Source organism: Cydia fagiglandana, chromosome 15, assembly GCF_963556715.1.
Source record: "Cydia fagiglandana chromosome 15, ilCydFagi1.1, whole genome shotgun sequence".
Taxonomy (NCBI): Eukaryota; Metazoa; Arthropoda; class Insecta; order Lepidoptera; family Tortricidae; genus Cydia; species Cydia fagiglandana.
In genome coordinates this window covers 7,069,378-7,092,627 of record NC_085946.1, presented here as the reverse complement: position 1 = coordinate 7,092,627, position 23,250 = coordinate 7,069,378, and the positions used below count along the sequence as shown (strand labels likewise).

Below are 23,250 nucleotides of genomic sequence, written 5' to 3'. Positions count from 1 at the left end.
ATGAAGCGGATTAGAAATCTAGAGGGCAATTCGAACGTACATTTTGACATCAAAGATCATTATTAAGATGACAAAATGCATCTTTGTGCTTTCCCAGCTGTGGTCTTGAAGAGCCCGACGTGAATTCAGCTACATACCTTATCTCAAGCTTTTGCAGAGGCACTAGTTATTAGGTAAGTTCCATCGGGCCTGCTAACTTTCCAAAAGGGCCAGCGAAAAATTAAAAATATCGTGGTCACAAGCTTGTCAAACTACAAGTACAAAAGTGTGTGTGAAGTCACCAATCTGTAAATCTGCATTGGCCTAGCGTGGGTAATATTGCAATGTAGAAGAATATCTTTAGGGTTTGATTATGAATGAACGAATCTAATGAATTGATTTTATTTTGACCCATGATTCAAATCACAATACCAGAAGGTCCAAAAGTTTTAGGCACTTTAAACCGATTAGAAATCTAGCGATCTACATTAAATTTGTAGAGGAGGCGCCGTAACCGTAAACCTCGGTTTCCAATTCCGCTCGCGTCAAACTTCGTAACAGTCCGCATAACTTCTTAACGGACATCCAATTCGGTAAAAAGCTTTTTAACTATGTGTCCCAACTACCTTCCACGTTAATTCAGGTTTTCATCCCCATAAAATCTCCAGTTGATATTCTATTGTTAAACTTACTTTAAATTATAATGAACGTTACCCGTATGTCGTTTTGGCGTTATAAAAGAGTTCAGCGACTGGATTTAACTTATTACGTATTTTTTTCTCATGAAAAACCGTTATTGTTTTCCAATAAATGGATGTTTCGCTGGAATTCGTTGAGCTATATCGAATTGTTTATGTTCTTAACAGATTTATATTATTACGTGTGAATACAATATGGGGATATAAAGTTGATCATTTTGGTTATAAAGGACGCTTTTGTGGCATTCAAAGCGTATCATTTAGCGAAAAACTCATCAATATACACGGTGTAACATGAGTAAACCGAATAATTTTAACAGCGTATTCCTGATCATATTTAGAGACAAAAATGTCCTATAAACTTTTTTGAAATTCGCCTAGTTTCAGAGATATTATTAATTAAAAAATAAACAAGTTTTTATTGTTACATAATGTAAAAGGCCTTTTTGATGGTGATGTTGCTGCTGTGGGACGTAGTCTAAATATCCTTATCGATAGATGTCAAAAAGTGACAAGTAACACTTTGCAAAAAGTGGGTTTTACGAAAAAAAAATTTAAAAATCAATTTTAAGTGACAAGTTTACCAATAACATTTATTTATTAAGTACATTCAAAAACGTGAAAAAAACAAAACAAAAAAATTTTTTTTTTGGCGGAATTCACCTTAACTCATATTACATTTTATACTTTTTTGACCTCAGAAATTCGTGGTTAAAATTATTCGGTTTCCTCATGTTACACCGTGTAGATCTAATGAATTCGACAAGTATTATAGTTTCTTCGTAAAATACCCCCGTCCGTCCGCCCGTGTTCCTTTTACTCCGCTCATTAATCTAATTTTTTATATACCTACGGGTTGAGTCTACCTCAACAATATTTTTCGCTACTTGTGAGTTCATCATGTCAGCCGATAAACGTCCACTGCTGCTGCCGATAATCTAGACTTGTCTGTCTTAAAGATAAAGAAGAGAAGAAGACAACACCCAGCTGTCTTCTATCCTCATCGAACGGCTTCCTGCGATCTTAACCAAAATGACCATCCAACATGTAGGCTATAATTAAGTACTTTTATTATTTTTTAATGACGAGTGTCTTTTATCTAAACCAGCGGTCGGCAACCTTTTAGCAGCCAAGGGACAAATAGTAGTTACCGAAGTTGACGCGGGCCGCACTTTGTTAATATTTATGACTTTATCAGATATTGTCGTTTGTCAATATTACATACAAAATAGCCAGGCGGGCCCGCGGGCCGCAAGCGAGAGGTTCGCTGGCCGCTGGTTGCCGACCGCTGATCTAGACGCTCAAACCGCTTCAAAACATTTATTTTTCCTTCGAAAAGCGACCGTTTAGCTGTCATTGTCCCGCAATCAATACAAATTTACCGAAACGGTTCCGCGGCTTAGCCATTGTTCTTGGCAAGTTATAAGTCGGGATCAGAGGGCAGGAAGCGTCCCATATCGATTATATTTGCTCAGGGAGCACCCAACTTAAACCATATTTCAAACGAGATATCGATACTGTTTGCGCATGTACGACGCTCGGCAGTGTTTTATGGGCTTTCTAATAACGTGGTGGTGAGATGTTGATTGTCATGCGGGTGTGAGTAGGGAAATTAGTTTCTGTCAGGTCTTAGGTGTAAATATACTGGATAAAGGATTTCTATATTGTCAGCAGTATCACAATTTAATATAATAAATTAAGTATGAATTTCATCGTATACAGTTTCAAAACATCTCGAGCTACATAAGAAACCAAAACAAAATTATTTGGATTTTAAATAAGATTAGGTTATTGTCATAACCAAAAATATTCTATGAGTTCGGTCAATATGTCAATATATTAAAAATACATATTTAAAATAAACGATGCTTTGTTTATATATATATTCGTCAGACTCACCACTCACCAGATTGACAGATCGTTACACTGAGAGAAAAATCATTACTAAACTAAACCAGGAATTAAAAAAAACAGTTCTGTACTGGGGGAAAAAATGAAGTTTAGTAATAATTATAGAATTATAGAAGTTTATTTATTTCTACAAACAGCTCAGTAATCCTAAATCTAATTTCAACAAACAGATAATAGAAATTGCAAAAGTCAATTTGTTTCTATTAGTTAACTCTCCTTGTCCCCGGATTAAGTTTATTTTTGTAATTCTAAGTGTGTTTTTGTTGTCCTTTTCTCTCAGTGTACATTATGAGTTTACGACCTGTGGCTCCGGACGCCACCTGAATCTTATAGTAATAGTAATCTAAAATTCCATTGACATGTTTAACTATATCTAATACCTAACTTGCGCACCAAAATTAAGTAAATGAGTTGAATAAATTAGTATTGAGTATAGGAATGAGCTGTACATAATTTAAATAAATAGAACCGTGTTTTCCCAGAGCCTGTTTGCGATATTTAGTGTAAATACATGAAATGCCAAACAATTCAGCTAATGGGGCACGTAAATACGTATGCGAGCGACAGATGGCCAATTATAAAATCATTAATAAACACCCAAAAATATGAGGTGGCGAAATAATGAAGCTGCCGTGGCCACGCAAATTGGTGGCCAGATTCCACTCCACTGAGAGCAGTGAGTGGGACTGGGATACTTGGGAAAACCAGTTTATGAGGACACGATTTATTGCGATGGACAACGTAACGTGTTCTCATAAGGGATTATTTCACACAAAAATGTGCACGATTATGTCAGTTTATTCCAGTTCAGATTAGTTTCAATGTTGAAATTCTAGAAGATTGATTATTTCATGGGATTCTATATTTTATTTATTAAATCTTCAATAATGTAGCTGCGTATTATAATGGCTTCATTGCTATTTGTAAATGGTTATATGTAATTTTGTCAACTTTTCTTGGTGATTTGCTGACGAAATGACTAAGCTGACTAACACAATATTTTATAACAACCAAAGCCAGTGCTAAAAAGCGTTTGGAACAACACAACTGGCCAGCTGGGACGATTTATTCATACTTTTGTGGCAGTTTTTCAGGCACGCGTGCCCGGTGTCGATTCCCGACAACTTTCGGTTATTTGTGTCTTTTATTTTATTTGACGACACAATGTAGACTACAGATGGCGAGCGAGTGACTGATACTTTTTTTTTTTGTAAATGAGTAATTGATTTGAGTCAAACGGTCCTCGCTAGAGATACGGGCGGCCGTTTGCTCTTTGATTCAGTAAGAGCTGTGTTGGTAGTGGATTGCGGTGTCTGTTTAGTGGTTTTGGACAGGTTCCCACAATAGTACGGGTGAACCTGCCCCAAGTTGTTGGTAGGGAGGTATTCGCCATGATGGGCAGCAGAACTGCTGCAAACCAGGTAAGGGTAATAACACTCAAGAATCTCAACAAAACGAATACAGGTAATAACCTATATTATATTTTGTTGAAATTCCTGAGAGTATCTATTATATATTTCGTGTATGTTATGAATCAGTCCAGTGTTTCTTCTTTTCCTGTGATATGTTTTATATTGTACGGGTCAATATCCAGATATTTCCCACAGATAGTCTCGTGGACACACCTTGCATATGCGTATCTTGGACGATACTGATACTGATTCTAGGGGCAACTCCAGCCAGCAGATCCTGCAGCAAGGACTAGGAAGAGGAGACTACGGGGGGTAGGCGAAGTTGAGGTAAATAGCCCTGTAAGCTCGCATGACTCTGCTGATTCAACCTAAGCGGCATCGAGTCAGTAGAGGTGTCAGCGTCACCTCCCACTACAGATGGCGAGCTAGTGACGTGCGTAAATGAGTGGGATGTGGTAATAAACCAAGAAATTTCAATACGTCTCCCGCATTCCTCTCTACTGCAACCAGGCGTGGCTCACTCCGCGATTTCGTCGCTTTGCTACAGGTAGCTAAAAGTACATGCGTTCCACACCAATTTTGGTGGCTAGCCATAAGCCGCGCGTGGCGCTGTCGCCACCTAGCGGCCATATCTGTCCTGATCGTAACAGACGCGCTTTGTTAGAGAGTGAGTCTTCTGTACCTAGTACATACTATTATTTATTCTGTGCTGCAACTAACTAGACGTGACCGTCATATGAACATGATGGAAATGGTTTTTCAGTTACATATCGAATTATCGACCGGCATCTCGGCTTGTGTAAATTGTGGACACTATTTATTTAATAATAACGCGGAATATTTAGACCCATCATTTATGATTATTACGATAATTAGTTCTGTAAGTAACAAAGGGTTTCAAATTTGAACCATAATGCGATAATATCGGGGTAAATATTCAGCCATTGAATTAAATAATAGTCATGTTTACAGTCCGTCACAAACATGAGGCAGAAAACAAAAAGCAATGGCCTAATATCTTATTTAAATACCAACATTATCATAATATATTTTTAAAACAGAAATAAGTACCAGTTTGTTTTGACAAAACACCTCCCGACATTATTTTCTTTTATCTTTTCAGCAGTGACTTATTGGATTATTTTCAGGCCTCAAGGGGCTCTTATTAATTTTCTCTCCTGTCCGTCTATCTATTCGCCATTCTCAGTCCCAGCGATTGCAATTTATCACCTATCGAAGAAAATTTATTGGTTTGTTTCTTCTGAGACTGCCGTGTCGGTGGAATAGAGGATAATAAAATATTGAGCGTAAAATATAGATTGACTTACGACTTTGTGTTAATATTTGCAAATGATGTCTAAAGGGGAATCTTACAATAATAAAGGTTTGTAACTAAACTAAGTAAAGATGTCTTATTTACAATAGTGGCATACTATAATGTAAATAAGATATGGATGATACCTATACACCGGTTGGACTTGGATACAAATAGGTAATAAAAACAAGTAGAAATACAAGTAGAAATAATAACTAATTTATAAAACGAAAAGAAAATCTTTAATTCAGAATAAAATAATGAAAAATGATAAAATGGAAGAGACGCTACGTACTATGCGGAAGTGTATATTATATTACATACAGTGGTAAAAACCCATCGCTTGGCCGTCTTAAAAAGGCATTATTGTATTCATATCATATATATTATTTATATTCATATACCGTCCATATTCGGTGGCGACCCACCAATAGGTACCTATAGTTTGGGAAATGCTGCTACAATAATATTGTGCCAAATACTTTCAGAGCAAAACAATAGTGTTGGGGCATTTTGAAATTAAAACGTAAACGGAACCCTACCTAAGGCTTTCCCGATATTTTTCACTCATATAAGTGGCTTTAAAAATATCGTACCACTAAATGTCGTCGATAGAGGGTCCCTCCGTCACCGAAATGTCATAAAAATGTTGTTCATGTCTGTCGCGACTCTGAGGGGCTACCGCGAAAACAGAAATTCGCATATTGCGGGGATCTTTCTCTTTTACTCCAATGAAGGCGTAATTAGAGTGACAGAGAAAAATGCCCGCAATTGACGATTTTCTATTTTCACGGTAGCCGTCCTGAGACGTGAGGGTGGTTCTGCTGAGTGTAGGGGGTTCTAGAAATGATAATGATAAAGGATATTTCGTCAAAAACAGTAATTTAATACATTTCATTCATGTCCAATGTTAGCTAATAGACCATTAGTAATGGTAGTTCAAACATTTTTACAATTTTATTTTTTATGTACTTACACACTATAGTGTGCTTGGTTTCCATTTATTTACCTATTTATGTCTAAGTATGTCAGACATACTAGACATAGGTAAATATAAAGCAAAATTATAACTGTCATTACTAATTATGTTACTAATAAAGTACCTATTTAGTACTAATACCGGTCAAAAGTTGCATCAGACAAAATTGATTGTATTATGCTCGTACAAGTACACTCGTACGTACCTAGGTCTGCAGTATTAAAGCTCTCAGTAACCTGATGAATTATTCAAGCAATGTTGAGTTTCCTTTTCGTGACTAAAGCTACTTTTGATACTTATCTTAAAGCTCATTAATTAATTAATTCTTCAACATGTTTTCTTCCACTCAACTAAAATTTGACTAATAAAATCTTTGTAAAGAATCTTTAGACAAAACACAGGATTAGACAAAACAACAAATTAATCAAAATAATCGGTATTCTAGAAGCTGTTTGAAATTTCATCGGCCCTGAGACGATCAATTGTGATTATCAATATTAGGTGATTGTCAAACGCGATTGACTGTTTTTTTAAAGGCACGGTTGCAGTGACTGTCAATAGTAATAATACATATGATTGAGGGCGATTGATCGAAATTTTGCGCAATTTCACCGTATAATCATTTTTTTTTCTACACACTATTTAGCAGCGCATTGGAGAAGAAGATTAACCCAAATACCTTGATGCAGCAGTCGCAGAGTAAGTACTTCAATCAAGATGGTCATAATTGTCAACGCCAGAATTGACTTACATCGAATGAAATAACTACATTTCTAAATGGATTTTTATTCAAATGTATCTAAATATGTGGATAAACTTTTTTAAAGCGTCATTGTCATTACGGCAAAACTCATTAGGCACCACTTAAATTGAATAGCTACAATGTTGTTTTAGTATCTACAATATTTTCAAAAACAACATAGCATACACATAAAATGTAAGAAAACTCTGTTTTTACTTGCAAAATGGCTGCAGGTGTATATACTCATTGAGTTTCAAATCAATTTCCATTACAGACAACGTTGCCAATTTATGGTAATAAGTTTCTGTTTTACGACCTTTCTTAAGATTCTCATAGCTTTGCGAGTATTTTCTGCAGGAAAACCAGTTTAAGGGGAAAGAGAGGAAGACCGCTTACTCCATCCAAGCGTAATCCCCATTTTCCTATCTTGATGTTTTAAAACAAGAAAACATTTATTATACAGTTTAATCTATGGCAACCACAGCTATGTATGTAATTTGTTTGATTTTTCCGATCTTTTAATTATTATAGAAGTTAGGAGTTTCCAAAATTTGTATGATTTTTTCGCTCTTTACACTTATTATAGGTAATTATTTAAAAATGTCCAGAGAGGGCGGAGAGGAAAATTGGAACTATGTTTGTATGGACTATCAATCGTTCAATATACTCTTAAATGTGACTTCAAGAAATTGTCCCCTACACACAGTACGAAAATTAACTAAATCCATTCCACCATACATCATACAATTGTATCGCTAATGTCTAATATCTTCACGGCGCCAATCGGCGTAAATTGGATAACGTAAGTAGGAGGACATTCGTGTAAGTGGCAATTATGAGACATGATTAGATTTCACGAAATGTTTCTTTTTTTCGGTTTAGTTCTTTGAAAGTTTCATTATTAACTTTTACCAGACCAATACTCAGCTTTGAGTGTAATATTACAATATTTACAATATTAGATATAATGAAAGTTTGGAAAATGAAAGCAAGGAAATGCTGCCAGCATCTACGGCACCATGCCGCAGGTGGATATTTTGTAATCATTTATTTTAAGTTTAGTTTTATTTATTTTTAGATTTAGTTTAAGTTTTGTAGGTTAGTTATTTAATTTTGTTTTTTAAGTATGTAAATGAAAGTTTTTTTTTTATGAATACATAACATTGAATACAAATTACAACTTCCATTGCCGGGCTTTAAAATCGCTCCGTTCATATTTGTTTTATTTTGTAAATTTTAATCATGGATAATACATAGTTTCATTAGCAGATTATTAAAATAAAATTACTACTGCCTGTACGAGTATTGCAATACTTGAAAATGTGTTATGAATATTTCTAGTCTATCCGGTACGCAATCATTGCCTGTAACTGTATTTTGTTCATGTAATATTATGCAGTCTTAAATATTTAATCCAGCCTTAATTAATAAAGCCGTCTTAAATATGAATAAAATAATACGATCATTAACTACTTAAACGCGTAAAGCAATTTATAATTTAAGTAAAGGAAAACCCAAAGCAAAAATTACGGGTCAAGAAAAGCCCCAAATTAAATTCCAAATTACTAAACGAAAAACATCAACAAGCTCATTTCACAGAAGGCGGAAAGTTTCAGATAATGCCCACTAACTATGTAAGAAGAGACCGAAAAAAGCATTTCATTTTCTCATTCACAGTGACGAGACGAAAACAAGGAAGGAAAAATAAATAATGGAGTCCAATTAAGTAAGAAAAGAGGGAGCCGATGGTATACAGACACTGAAAGTGACAATTGCGGACAATAGTGGTTTAATAATGTGAGGGATGAGGCGAGGCCGTGTCGTGAGTGATGTGTCGGTCGGTATATTGTCCATGGGTATGTTTATTGCGTATGGTAATTATAAGTAGGTAGATTAAGTAAGAAAAGAGGGAGCCGATGGTATACAGAGACTGAAAGTGACAATTGCGGACAATAGTGGTTTAATAATGTGAGGGATGAGGCCAGGCCGTGTCGTGAGTGATGTGTCGGTCGGTATATTGTCCATGGGTATGTTTATTGCGTATGGTAATAGTAAGAAAAGAGGGAGCCGATGGTATACAGTATACAGAGACTGAAAGTGACAATTGCGGACAATAGTGGTTTAATAATGTGAGGGATGAGGCGAGGCTGTGTCGTGAGTAATGTGTCGGTCGGTATATTGTCCATGGGTATGTTTATTGCGTATGGTAATTAACTAATTATAAGTAGATTTGAAAAATTATCATAATTTTTGGAGACGAGGAATTTTAATGTTTTTTATCAAAAAGTGAGTGTCGGACATCGCATAATGGAGGATTCATAACTGAGTAAGAAAACACGGTGCTGATGGAATACCTGAAAGAGATAATTTAGGTCGTCTTGGAACATACACAACTTAAGTTTCATACGATCGGTACAAAAAAGTTATTTTATTTATTTATTTAGATTTAGATTTAGATTTATTTATTTATTTGCTTATTAACGAATCACGGCGTCGATTATACCTGCCCGATTCGAACTTTAAGATACGTCAATTCATACATCTAGAAACGATATGGATTAAATGTTTCAGTGTCAAAAGTGACGTTTTGGTTTGAAGAAACGTCACATTTGACACTGGCATATCTAATCCATATCGTTTCTAGATCTATTAATTGATGTATCTTAAAGTTTGAATCAGGCCGTACGTCGTACCTAAGAAAGTTCGTACGCAGAAAAGTAATATACTCGTATGTCAGGAAGTTTAAGTAATAGTAAGTAGTTATAGTAAGAACAAACCGTCATTTTACAAAAATTTGGATCGAAAATGTTGATTCACGCTCAGTGAAAATTTCCGTAGCTACTGCTACAAAGAACACCAGACAACTGTTATATACTTGTAAGCAGGAAGGACCTCCCGGTTCCTTGTTGAATGGCTGACTACGGAATCCTAAAAGCATAATAATCCCGGAAATGCGCTGCATCACTAGTTATGGAGATCGCGGTCGGGGGGCTGTGGGATACTAAATGCGTTTGTACTGAGTGATTGTGGTCACGTTTTGTTTTCTGTAATTATCTTTGTTTATTGATAGTTTTTTTATGAACAAAAGGGTGTGTAATTAACCCTTTAACGGAAGAGATTTTAAGAAATGTTCATTTCAAGCCGTATTGCCACTTTATATCCTAAAAATTGTCCTTAAGAAAAAAATACAAAAAGATGACGTTATACCTATAGGGTGGTAATTTTTGCTCTATTATGGAGCACATTGACAAGATACAAGATATTACGGCACGACATTGTAGACATTAACCCTTTAGGGATAACAAAACTCCTTATTAATAAACATGTTTATGGACCCTATTTTTAAAACATTGAATAATCAATTCAATTGAATATGTTTAAACTTTCCCACCAAATAGGCAATTCTTTCGGGCTCCCCTACTCTCTCAATAAAACTCTGTTTTTCCCTTTGACAAGTAGAGAATGCCATTTGGCATTAAGTCCTTCATTTGTACATTGTTGTATTTTGTGATTTTTGTGCAATAAAGTTGAAATAAATAAACAATCGCATTTTATTTTATATATTGCATTTATTGAAGCCAAACAATTTTTTTTATCAAGAGAAGAACAAAGTAAATAAAAACCTATAGCTGTACCTACCCAAAGTTTTTCGGATATCAATTTTGAATATTTCTCCATGAATATTAATAACTCTGCCCATAGCGGTTGTTTGCGTGTATATTTTATTCGTGTATGTTCCATTCCAAACATGTGGGTTTGTGTTTGTAGCGGTTCATGTTTCTGCACGAGATAAACTGTGCGTTTAATAATTCAAATGAAAATTGAAGAGATCTATTGCAATTACATATTTAAAAATCGTCAGCCTTTTCATGTTAAAATTAACTATTTTACAAACTAAATACTGTTCTGCAATAATAGTTACATTTCGAATAATGGTGGTATTACTGGTGGGTTTTCAGTTGACTTTGTAGCCCTAAATGAGGCAAGTTGAAATGTCCTGATATTTCCGTTGTTTAGTGAAGGTCCATGATATATTATTGCTACAGTACGGATATGATGGTCGTATTTGTCTACGTGACAGCGTGATAAAACGGTGTCCGTCTCTTTCTATCCCGCAGAGTTAAAAAATGACAGTTGTTTTATCACCTGGATAAATGTGGATAAAGCAATCCATAATAGGCTTGCAGGTCTATTATGTTTGCTACGCAAAAAAAAATCATAAAAATGTTTTTTTATTAAATGTATTTATTAAGTATTAATGATCAAACACCACACATTCATATTCTAAAGAAACGATTATTTATTGACGTAAAACTACACCTAAAAATAAATTAAAACTAATAAAAATAAATTAAACTAAGGGCTAACTAATAATACTATTATTTAATTTAAAACATTATATTTTCATAATTATTATTGAAACAATAGGTAGGTAGGTTACATGTATTTTACAAATTATCATAGTGATACCTCCAATAACCACCAAGTGCAACCAAAAGACGAGCAAGTGGGACCTGAGACTATTACGAGGCCGGTATCGATTCTAGTCGCAAAAATGTAAATTTGATAGATTAAGTCGATGAAATTGTACACCTTTTCTTAACTGGTTTCAATTAGCACGTCTTCTCATCTTGCCGATCTTATTTATAAATTTTGTAAAGTTTGGCCTGTTAAAAATGGTAATTTTGCATTACACATATCCAGGAAGCCTATTATGGATCGCTTTATCCACGTGATAAAACAACTGTCACTTTTTAACTCTGCGGGATAGAAAGAGACGGACACCGTTTTATCACGCTGTCACGTAGACAAATACGACCATCATATCCGTACTGTACTCCACCTTTCATAGACTACATTTTTGTTATTATGATTTTGAAGTATAAATTAAAGTTAGATGAAATCTCCAGAAATTACTTCAAAACAAGTGACAATGTCTCTGAAAATCGACTTAATTTAAACTTAATTTTGATACTTAAACAATCTACAACATTTCCTGAAACTGTTCTTATACATCATTTTGTATAATTTAGCACCATAATTTTTTGATAAATTTTTAAAAACTATTATTATTAAAAGGCAAGATGAGAAGACGTGCTAATAGAAATCAATACTTGTTATTTAGATATCACGTAACAAAAGGTGTACAATTTCAACGACTAGTTAAATCTATCAATTTTACATTACTGTTCTAAAATCGTTACCTGCCTCTTAAGTTTAAGCGCTTCTAGCACAAAGCCATCCGTGGAGTATCCATTTCGAGCCAACAAATTTTGTTTGCGCTGTCCGGGACGGCCGCTCTAATTTGTAGTGCGGATTATATCGAGTTGCAAACACTTCATCAATCGCATTCCGAATGCAACACCATTTTCACATTAGGGTGCCTATTTTACTATGCCTAGAGCTAGTTAAGGGATAAGTTCGTTTTAGTGTCTACTGTGCTGTATTTATGTTTACTGTGTACAGTCAGCTACAATAGAAGGAAATATTGCAGGCAAGAGAGGAAGAGGAAGGCCGAGGATAAGCTACATAACACAAATAAAAGAAAAGGTAGCTGCAGTAATGTCGTATGAGGAAATCAAGGAGGCGGCCCTGGATAGAGTCAAATGGAGAGAGCTACGAGTGTACTAACTACTAACAAGAGTCTAACTCTTAAATTTACGACGATGTATAGTCAACTGCAAAGCTAGTTGACCACCCTGCATAGACTGTTTGTATTTATGCGGTGGGGTCAACTATCTTTACAGCAGACTGTACCTACTTGTTATTGCATTTAAGTGTTTTACTGCTACCTGTACTAATGTAATAAAAGACGTGAAAAAAAAACTAATTGAATTGCACTTACGGCAGGCAGGTAAACTGAATGCTGCAAATTTTGCTACCTATTTATTCAGCAATATTTCATTAATAGTTACGTTATTACTACTTGTTTCACACTAGAAAAAAAATAAAGATAAGTTTCAGCGATAAACAAAACAGAATTTGTTGAATTGACTTTTGACATGGTCTGGGGGATAATATGCAATAAAACTGTAAATCGTTACCCATTTCCTGACCCATCTAGAATCAACGACACCGCCGTTAACCGAAAACCGTGCTTTATTCCGGCGTATCCCTGATAATTGATTCTATAAAGTATCTGTTTCATTTTAAATTATTATGGCATCGTGCATCGTCCATTTTTACATTTTTTAATTTCGATCCGATGGAGAATGTTCAGTGTCAATTAAAGAATGGAATTTTCTACCCATTTCGTAACTTGTCACAATGACAATCAAGACCTCATACTAATGGCACTGTGAAAAGTACAAAATGGGTAGGAAATTAAATTCTTTGACTGTACCAAATTTTACTACAAAGTGGATAGTACTGGAACAACTTGAAAGCGCTACTTGCACAGCCGCCTCTGTCAGGGGTCTCCATTACTGGCCGACAAATTTTGTTTACGCTCTCGAAATGGCCGGTCTAATTTGTCGCGAGTGGGATTATATCGTGCTGCAAACTGACACTTTATCATTTGTTGCAGCATGCAGCTTTATGGAAGGGATTATGCACAAAAGCAGCTTCTTTTAATACAATTTAAACAGGTCTTGGATATTGGTCCCATGAATTGTTCTACCGGGAAGGAAGAAAGGATTTAGTTGATCGTTGTAATTACTTATTGCAGATTCGATCTCATATTTTTTTCTTCAATAACTAGAAATTGAAATAATATAAATGTTGGTAAATTCGCGATAGAATTTTGGGAGATTGTCGCTAATGTCGTTATCATTTTAGATCAACTGGAAAAATCTCCCAATCTTAAAAAGCCGAAACCAGTCTCTTCCAAAAAAATATTAATATAAATTCGCCTTGTCATATTGCATAGTATATTCAGGTTATATTTATGCTGTATCCATCTTATTATTTTTCCGTAACGAGCCTATTCATCAAGTTAATTTACAATTCTATTGTCTTAGCATTCTTAATGAACTTCGAGTTTCTTCAATTACGTTGTCTTGTGTAAGTATAATATAAGTTATACTTACTTATTACAGAAACAAGTTATTTTACGAGCAAATGTATGAACATTCTCTTTGAGTAATCACGGCTTAAATTACCCGTTTAGCGAAACAAAACAACTCATTCACCAAGTTGAACACTGAATAAACCTTTATATCTAATAACCTAATACAGCAAAAATGGAGACGCAACAAAATCATTTACCACATTGGCAATAAAGAGAAAACAAAGCTTTTCTATTAGGGTCTAATCTGGAGAACGGGCCGAATGGGGCCCCAGCCATAATTCTGTCCAATAATCCTTTACGATGAAGAGTTGAATAAGCGTCTGGCGCGTTATGGCATATTCTGAACGTCGTTTCCTTAATAATTTGTCTCCGACGAAAGCCTACGGCGTTACCGCGGGTTTTCGTTCGGAAATAAGCCCTAGCTTATGAAATCATAAAGTAAGCAAATATGAGAATACTACGACTGTGGTTACACCGCGTAAAGTAGGTACTTAATCTTTGGACACATGTTTTTGAAAGTAATTCTACCACTACCACCACACCAGAATATACATATATTTACTGATGCAGATAGGGGTTTCATTGTTTTCTTCATTTATGAATGTAAAACTATCCGCGTTAATGGGATCAGTTATAGTCTTTTTTAGGCATTTCTATATAGTGTATTGTACTTATATGCAGTATCTACATGCTTTTTCAACCATGAAAATGCGTTGTATTCTCAACGTTTTAGTAGGCTGCCATTCTGTCAATCCTTCAGTGACGGAGCTAGCTGCCTTTGTAAACAAATGAAAAGCGTTCTGTTGCCGAGACAAGACCCCGCTCCCCGAACCGGATCAATGTCGAGTAATTCTCAACCACAATGCTTACATCAATATTCTATTATTCTACGTAAATGTATGTTAATGCTTATCTGTTAAATATTAAAGCCGACCACTGACTAACAGTCCGCCGAACGATATAGGCCGGTCAGTTGTTCGGAGCTGTCAAATTTTCGTTCTAACTGACAGGCCGATATCGTCCGGCGGCCTGTTAGTCAGTGGTCGGCTTAAGACGTAATCAATTTCCATAATGACTAGTATAAAGGGTAATTGGACAACTTCAAATTAAAAAGAAATTTATGTGTTTTATGAATGACGCGACACATAATATCTAACCGCTGTCCCCGGTGCGGAGGTGCCCATGACGCTCGCAGCATTGTCACGCTGGATTACTATGGACACTTTCAATTGTTTTAATTTGAAAAAGCGCATATGATACGCGTATATCGTTAAAAAATTTCTTAAAATGGAACAAAGAACAAGCAGAAAAACCATTACGCCCTGTAAAATAATTCATAAGGGTTTTGTTTACACCGCTTTGTGTAAATCGAGAAACACTGTTAGGAGAACGGGGAGAGAAAAGGGCTGCGCCCCCTCCAGGGGGGTTCGGTACCGGGTCAAGGGTCACTGGATCCTCGGCACCTAAATATACATATAGATAACGATAATGGCCCATTTCAGCCTTATTACCCGATATTAGATCAATTATTGCAGAGACATATGTTGTTCGCGGAATACAATTATTCAATTTCATTCGAAGGCAGTGTAGTTAAATTCTGTCGTGCTTGTTAGCGATGAAGGATGAAAATTAGAAAATATGTCGTTTAAATATTTCGTATTGTGACCATACGGTCACAATATTAATATGGTGATATTAGAGTACCTACCTATAATTCTATAATAAAGTATGTATATATGCTTCAGCTTAATTTAATAAATAAATGAGAATTAAGTAATATGAAGACATTAAATTTATGATAATATCGAGTCGAGCATCTTAATTTATATAATACAAATAAAATTACCAAATCCGATTTGATGAACGTTAATAGAAACTGATTCTTGGAATAAACTTTGTTGTCTTGAACGAATTAAAAATCACTTAGTAAGTACCTATACAAATTAGACAAACAGTTCTTTTTTGATTTATTTATTGCAATATTTTCTAACAGTAAGGTTACGACCAAGACCTCTTTATTTGATTGATATCACATTTAGAAATAACAGTAACGCTGCTTTGAACAAATATTACCGAGAATGAGAACACAACGTTTATATTATGCGTCAATCATTTCATAGAGGCGTGAGTAACTCGAAGTTTAAACGGTCATGGATATAAAGCAACCAACACACGTGATAAAGTAAAATTGTGGTTGCCGTGCACGGTGTTTGATATCAAATATTTATTGGAGTGCGCGGAAAGCCGCACTGGTTCGAAGCGTAATAAAATGCTACTCTGCAACAAAATAACACGTTTAGTGGGAAACAAACCGATAATAATTTATGCTTAGTATCCTATTCACAAAGCGATTTTGGTATTCAATATCCACTAAGGTAAATGATTCAATCTTAGACGCCCTAATTCCAATAATTTGTCACCTCTATAGCTAGAGATTAAGATTAAATGTGCAAAAGGGAGAAGTGTCTGAAAATGAAACATTCATTTTATTTTTAAAGCTAATCTGCACATTATTTGCACAAATTTAGAAACATTTAGTATATCAAAAGAAGCAGCTTTGTCAAATAATAGCTGTAATAAAAAGAAAGAAGACACTGCTATTCCTCGCGCGTTAAACACGGAATTATCTACCATTCGGAATGTAGGTCACTCCCGAGCAAGATTCAAGAACAACTCAATAAAATACTCAACTCGGCTAATAAAATAGCCTTTCTAGTTTGTTTACTTACTTAAATAACTTAAATAACTGCGGATGCGGATCAATAAGATAAAAGAAATCCTTTGAGGAATTCGATACGTTTCTAAACAATGCTCTTGATAACATTCCATAATTTACGTCAGTGAATAAAATTATATACAGAGTTTAAATGGTGTGCGAGGCAGTATATTAAACGGCTCGAATAATATACTTAATATAAAGCACGTTTTATTGTTACGATATTATATACTTACACGATACAAAACTTCGTGGTCTAGTTTAAAATTTAGACACAAAATCTAGATCCTGCGCCACGGCATCACGTGGTGCCGTGACCACGATCTAGATTGTGTGTCTAAATTAAACTACACCACATACGATTTTTTTTATTCCCAATTAATTGGCCTGCAATTTAGATTATAACATTATTTTATAAATTAAATAATATTAACATTATAATATAAAATTACAACATTCTACATAAAACTATAGTTTAAATAGGTATTATACTAACATAACCAAAATATCAGTTACTTACAGGATCAGGTATCAAGAATCGGATCGGAATAACTTTCATGATCTGTTCAGATCAGTTCAGCCCGAATACATTATGGATGAAAACATTTTACATATAATATCGAAAAATGTTGCCACCTTTTCAGTCTACCTGTTGTCAGCTGTTTAAAGGATAATCCATGTCAGTGTTTGACTCAAAACGGTATTATCAGTTCAATACGAATCCGTAAAGCTGTAATATTCATGGAATTTTCTAAGCTTCGTTTCTAGGGCCATTTAGTTTTGCCAAGAATTTAAGCAGGAAAATTTGCAAAGGCGCTTAGCGTTGAAATAAATTCTGTTACTGTTTTGCATAACATTTTCATTATTCCTGTACATTTTAGTTACACATTTGCATTTTAATAAGTTATACAAACTAAAGTTATTTAACTTAAACAACAGTGAAAAAAAATATGTTGGGCACATCTGAAAAATATGCAAGCTGGTAGTAAGTAAATAATGTAACGTTTTTGATAATTAAAAAAAACGGGGTGATAAACGTCATCCTAACAAAAGGATTAAAATATATCAATAAAAACATTTTATAAAAATATTATAATTAACTAAGTATAAAGGAGCATTCCATGAAATTGTCTACCATTTGTCCCGTACAAACGCGATTTTCTGAAGATTTGCAGGTATAAGAGTTTCCTTTTCTATGACAAATGGTCAAAATTATGCGCAGAAAAATAATTGGCTACTTTAAATGCCGAAAAAAAAGTCGCAACACAGGAAATAAAATGCGTTTGTACGGGACAGCCCGTGGAATGCTCCAAAGTTAATTTGTGTTACTGCCTGTTACCGCACCGAACTGATTTAATTTCTACGAAAATAGTATGGAAATAATCACAGTAGAGAAGGACATAGGACAGTAGGTAGGTATTTATCACGGAAATCATTAGGTATTTAATTTAGACGATGTCGCGATTAGACGCTAATAGTATCAGCCGGGTTGTATGCTTGTTTGCCACTGACGTAGAAGACAGTACCTATATTAAAAATACCAGCAAATTAACAGCCAAATTAGCAGCATTCGCAAACGGTTTTACATGATACAAAATTAATTCACCCTGAAAGTTAAAAAAAAAGAATGTGTTAAGGCCCTATACAGTCAGCAGCGGAAGTTGCTAAGCGGGCCAGGTGTTCAAAATTATCTTGACGCGACTTTATTGTTAAGAGATTATTAAGAGCGTGTCAAGGTAAATTGGAACACCTCGCCCGCTTAGCAACTTCTGCTGCTGACTGTACGTACTTACCTAATTACGACAGGGCGCGCTAATGTGATTCCGGTCACGCGGCACAACACAGCCTCCACAATAAGCCTCTCCTGGATGGCCTCGTTATTCCCCCCACGTCTGCGGTTCCTCTTATTTTCACACAAATTGCTAATATAATAGCATATCGGTTTTCCGAACTAAAAGACTGATAGTCGTCGTTTTTGAAGTACTTACAGCATATGTACGCTTTAAATTGATTATCTTATCTTATCTTAACATTTCTAGCTACAGACTGCCTAAGAGCGTCATTGTGTTTTGTGGTACTAACTGAGGTAGACGGTTGGGCTCCAGAATTCAATCAAAATGGTGACATAAATACACATAACTACTACTACATCTAGTAGGTAAATATGTTAATTTGGAAAAGAAAAACCTTATTATATTCCTGTTATAGGATGCCGCACATTACCCTCTTGAGAAAACAGCACACACTTACAAACTTTGCAAAAAACTAGATAGCGCAACTCTCAACTAGTCTAAAGAACTTAAAAAATTTAACTAACTCCACTGTCTCTTAGTCTAAAGTTCCACTTATTTCCAAGATCTTATGTTACAAGCAGCTAATTCAGCGTTCGCCCGGGAACAAGAATTGCAGTAAAGTCTCAGTTTTAGCGTTGCCGAGTGAAAACAGGTCTGAACTTGTTTTCAGGACCTCATGGGGCGGTTTTATTGCAAATGAGAGCTCTGGAAGGCGGGGTGGTTTAGGAGATAGTGAATCAAGTATTGTCGTGTCGGATTTGGAATCTTTGGGGCTATTTGCAACTACGGGAGATCAAAAGCTTTAAGCCCAAGTTTTAAGCCCAAATAATATAATATTATCGTTATAATTAATGCAATAGTTATTGTAGATACATTATTATTATAAAGCATTTGTTAAAACTAAAATATTTGTATATTAAAGGCTTAAGTAAGATTATCAGTAGCTCTATTTGAATGTTTATAGATATATGGATGAAATAAAACTGAATATGTAATAAAAAATCAATAAAAGATTAAAGATATAAACAACATACGGCGCGATTAGGGAAATGAATTAGAGATTAACTAGATATGATATAGTAAAGATATGTTTTCTTTACTATTTCATATTTAGTGAATCTCTAATTCATTTCCCGAATCGAGCCGATAGACGGTTTTATCGCTAAAACTTCATAGCTATACGAATTCGTATTATTTCTCCAATAATCAATGGACTTCGTAGATGCAATATAATGAAAATGCGTGGTTAACAGAACTGCAGTACCTATCTATTTTTGTTTGTATAATGTTTCGTAAAAACATTAACGAGAATGGGAATAATGTAAAAAGCAAGGAAATAGGAAATACAACAGAGAGTAAAAAGCAGCTTTAATTGCAAAGTCTGTTAGTCTGACTGCCCATTTCACGCTGCTGTGCAAAGGATTAAAGTAAATTAAAAGTTTATTGCGGGTTTATCACGATCTTCATAGCATTAAATAAGACGTTTACCACTTGGACTAAACCACAGAATAAGTTATAGTAGGTGGTATGTTAATATTTTTATTCATCAATAACTCTTGGGCTAATTATAATTAAAACAATGTGTTATTTATTGCACTATACAGTGCACTCATAACACGACGACAATTGACGAGTGTTGCCAGTATTTATTTGGACAGCACACCTCAATCTGTGGCAATAAACTGTCTATTGACAGGATCTCAGGTCGGTTGGCAACGCGATGACGAACGCGCTTCAAACTCGGATAATAAATCCATTCGACCCTCTTAGAAAAGCCTTACGCCGCGTGGTCCGATCGGTTTGTCCGATCAATCGGACTACGAATAAATTTATTTTTCCCGCTGGCTCGATTGATCGAACTCTAAAGTTCTCGTAGCCCGATTATCGGACTGATAGGAAAATTAATTTCCTTGTAGTCCGATCGATCGAACGACAAGGTCTTTTTTTTCCTGTTTGATCAATTTATTGATCGGAATCGGATCAATTTATCGATCGGAAAAATTCGCATAACGCTTCCATGCGACTTACTAATAGAGCCCATAACTTGTCCTACACTTCTTTAACCAAAGAAAAGCTTTGTCACGTAGCCATTGACAAAAGACTCAAAGCTGTAGGCTACGCGCATTTAAAACTAGTTACCCTATTAATCTTTTATGAAACAGTCACAAGTTGAGTTCAAGTTTAGTTTTATACTGCCAAAATACTACCTGGCTCGCTGTGAACTTCTTTAGTTTTGTAGTCCAAACCAGCGCGACCAAAGTCCACGAATAATTTACGCTATTCTACGCTATAAGTTTCTAGGAGGTAGTAGTATAATTGCGAATAAAACTGAATGGACTTATGTCTATCTGCTTCTCAAGTACAATAGTCAACTGCGCTTTAGCTAAAGGGCGTATATTCGATTGACATTCTAGACGTTTAGGCTCTTCTTGCGCTGAGATCCAACATTGCCATCAGCTCTGTAAGTAATTAATTCTTTTGCCGGCCCGTTTGAATAAATCACTCCGCATAATAATGTGCCAGTTACTTGTTCAGTTTTAATTCACTTACATAATTTAATAAAATGGGATTGTAGGATAGTGGGGAAGTTGAATGAAGATGTTTTACAGCGTTTAACTTCCCACTGTCTAACGAGTTTTGAAAATTAATTTTACTCCAAGCCTCCGCTTTATTATATTCACAAGTCGCTTTTCACGCTTTCCCCGTTAATAAAATAATTCTGTTTTTTATTGCTACTATATTATTATCAAGATAATTATAATATAATAAACAATTAAATGTAAAATGATAAGAGAACCTCGTACAAAAACATGATTATAGGCACTATTTTCCGTGTTGTACAATCAGCAGCAATAGATGCTAAGCGGGCGAGGTGTTCAAAATGATCATGACGCGGCTTTATTATTAAGAGAACTAGAGCGCGTCCAGGTAATTTTGAACACCTCGCCCGCTTAGCAACTTCTGCTGCTGACTGTACTAAGGATGGGACTCTTCATTTTGCGTGGTCCCACACGCACTTGGGTCGTACACATTTTATAGTTGCTTAACTTGTTCGCGTGTTTCCTGTGGACATTGCAAAGTTAAGGAAACCTAAAGCTATTTTTTTACGTAGCCTTTACTCATGTAACCTTTAAGCTCACACCTGAGGATACCGAAGACCGGGCAAAGTAGAGAAGATTGAGCAGGAAAGCGAACCCAGCCGCTAAGCCGGGAAAACGCTAGGTTGAAGAAGAAGAAGACTCTTACAGGTGGGATAATTTTTTTCAGTAGGTACTTGAGACTCAAACAAAAGTACGTAGGCTGTTCCATAAGTCTTGCAATGGAAGGAATCTAATAAGCTTTGACATGTATGCCTGAGCGTATGGTTATCTGCCACTAATTACAAGTTCTTACATGATGTGTTTGTTGAGCCTGCCAGCAGTGATATTCGTTAAATAGATCGAAACAATTGTGAAAATGGCTTTTCTCGGTAACCGCGAGTACAGAGTGATTTTCTATTATAATTTCAAACGTGGATTATCTTACCAAGAGTGCCACGAGGAAATGTTCGGTGCCTTTGGTAAAGAGTGCTCTTCCCTTTCTACCGTATTCAGGTGGTACAAGGAATTTCAAAGAGGCAACTATAATTTAGACGACGACGAAAGACCGGGACGACCCATTACAAGCAGGACCCAAGAAAACATAGACACTGTTAGAAAACTGATAACTATTAATAGGCGAATTACGTGCAGACAGATTGAGGAGATTCTCCACATTAGTGAATCAACACTTAATTCAATTTTACACCAAGACCTAAAAGTTAAAAAGTTATGTTCTCTCTGGGTCCCTCATCTGGGCAGTTGGCACTTCCACCATGATAACGCTCCTGGTCATCGAGCGATCAGAACTCAGGAGTTTTTGGAGCAATCGGGGCTTACTGTGCTGGACCACCCTTCTTATAGCCCCGACTTTGCACCGTGCGATTTTGGTCTCTTCCCGCTGATCAAGAGCTAGTTAAAAGGACGACGGTTTGCAACTGATGACGAGCTAGTGAGTGCATGGGATGAAGCCTGCGCCACTGTCACAGAGGAGCGGTGGAAGATCATGTTTGATACATGGTTTGAACGCATATATAAGTGTATTAACAGTGATGGTTTTTATTTTGAAAAAGCTTAATAAGAAGTTACACTTTTGCAAGACTTATGGAACAAACTACGTACCAGGATACTACGAGGTAGGGTCATTATATTTATTGTATTGTCCACAGAAGTAACTTTCTTCTAAAATGTGTTTGACCCACTTGGATGGTTCTTTGTTTCGTAATGTATGAAAACTGACCTGGTTCATGGTGAGCAGCCGGCGAGGGCGCGGAGAAGGCGCTGCAACCCGCAGCTCGGCGCGCCAGCCCTCCAAGCTCGGTCACTAGAAATAAATAAACTGCTTAAGAGCGGTTTCCTTTTTAACATTATCACAAATAATTTCGGTACGAGAATTCTCTTATAATTCATATAATTATATCCGTCAAGTACACCACACCAACTGGTAAAGACTCCTTTGATACTTCAAAGCTGCATCACTGTTGCGACATTACTGCAGCGACCTCAACATTTCCTTGGTAAGCTGTTTCTATTTTCCTAGTACCTATTACAATTTCACCGAGACAACGGGTGTTATTTCAACTGTTAGCGAAGGCGGATCCAAGGCTCAGATCTCAGAT

At 35.7% G+C, this 23,250-nt stretch overlaps 1 protein-coding gene across 1 annotated transcript in view; it reads right to left on the bottom strand.

The window, feature by feature from the left end:
• LOC134671578 (uncharacterized) overlaps nt 1–23,250 on the bottom strand; it is a 296,112-nt gene that overhangs the window by 199,919 nt on the left and 72,943 nt on the right. Inside the window, exon 4 of the mRNA XM_063529438.1 lies at nt 22,872–22,955. Within this exon, the coding sequence (XP_063385508.1) occupies nt 22,872–22,955 (84 nt within the window). The remainder of the gene's footprint in view (nt 1–22,871; nt 22,956–23,250) is intronic.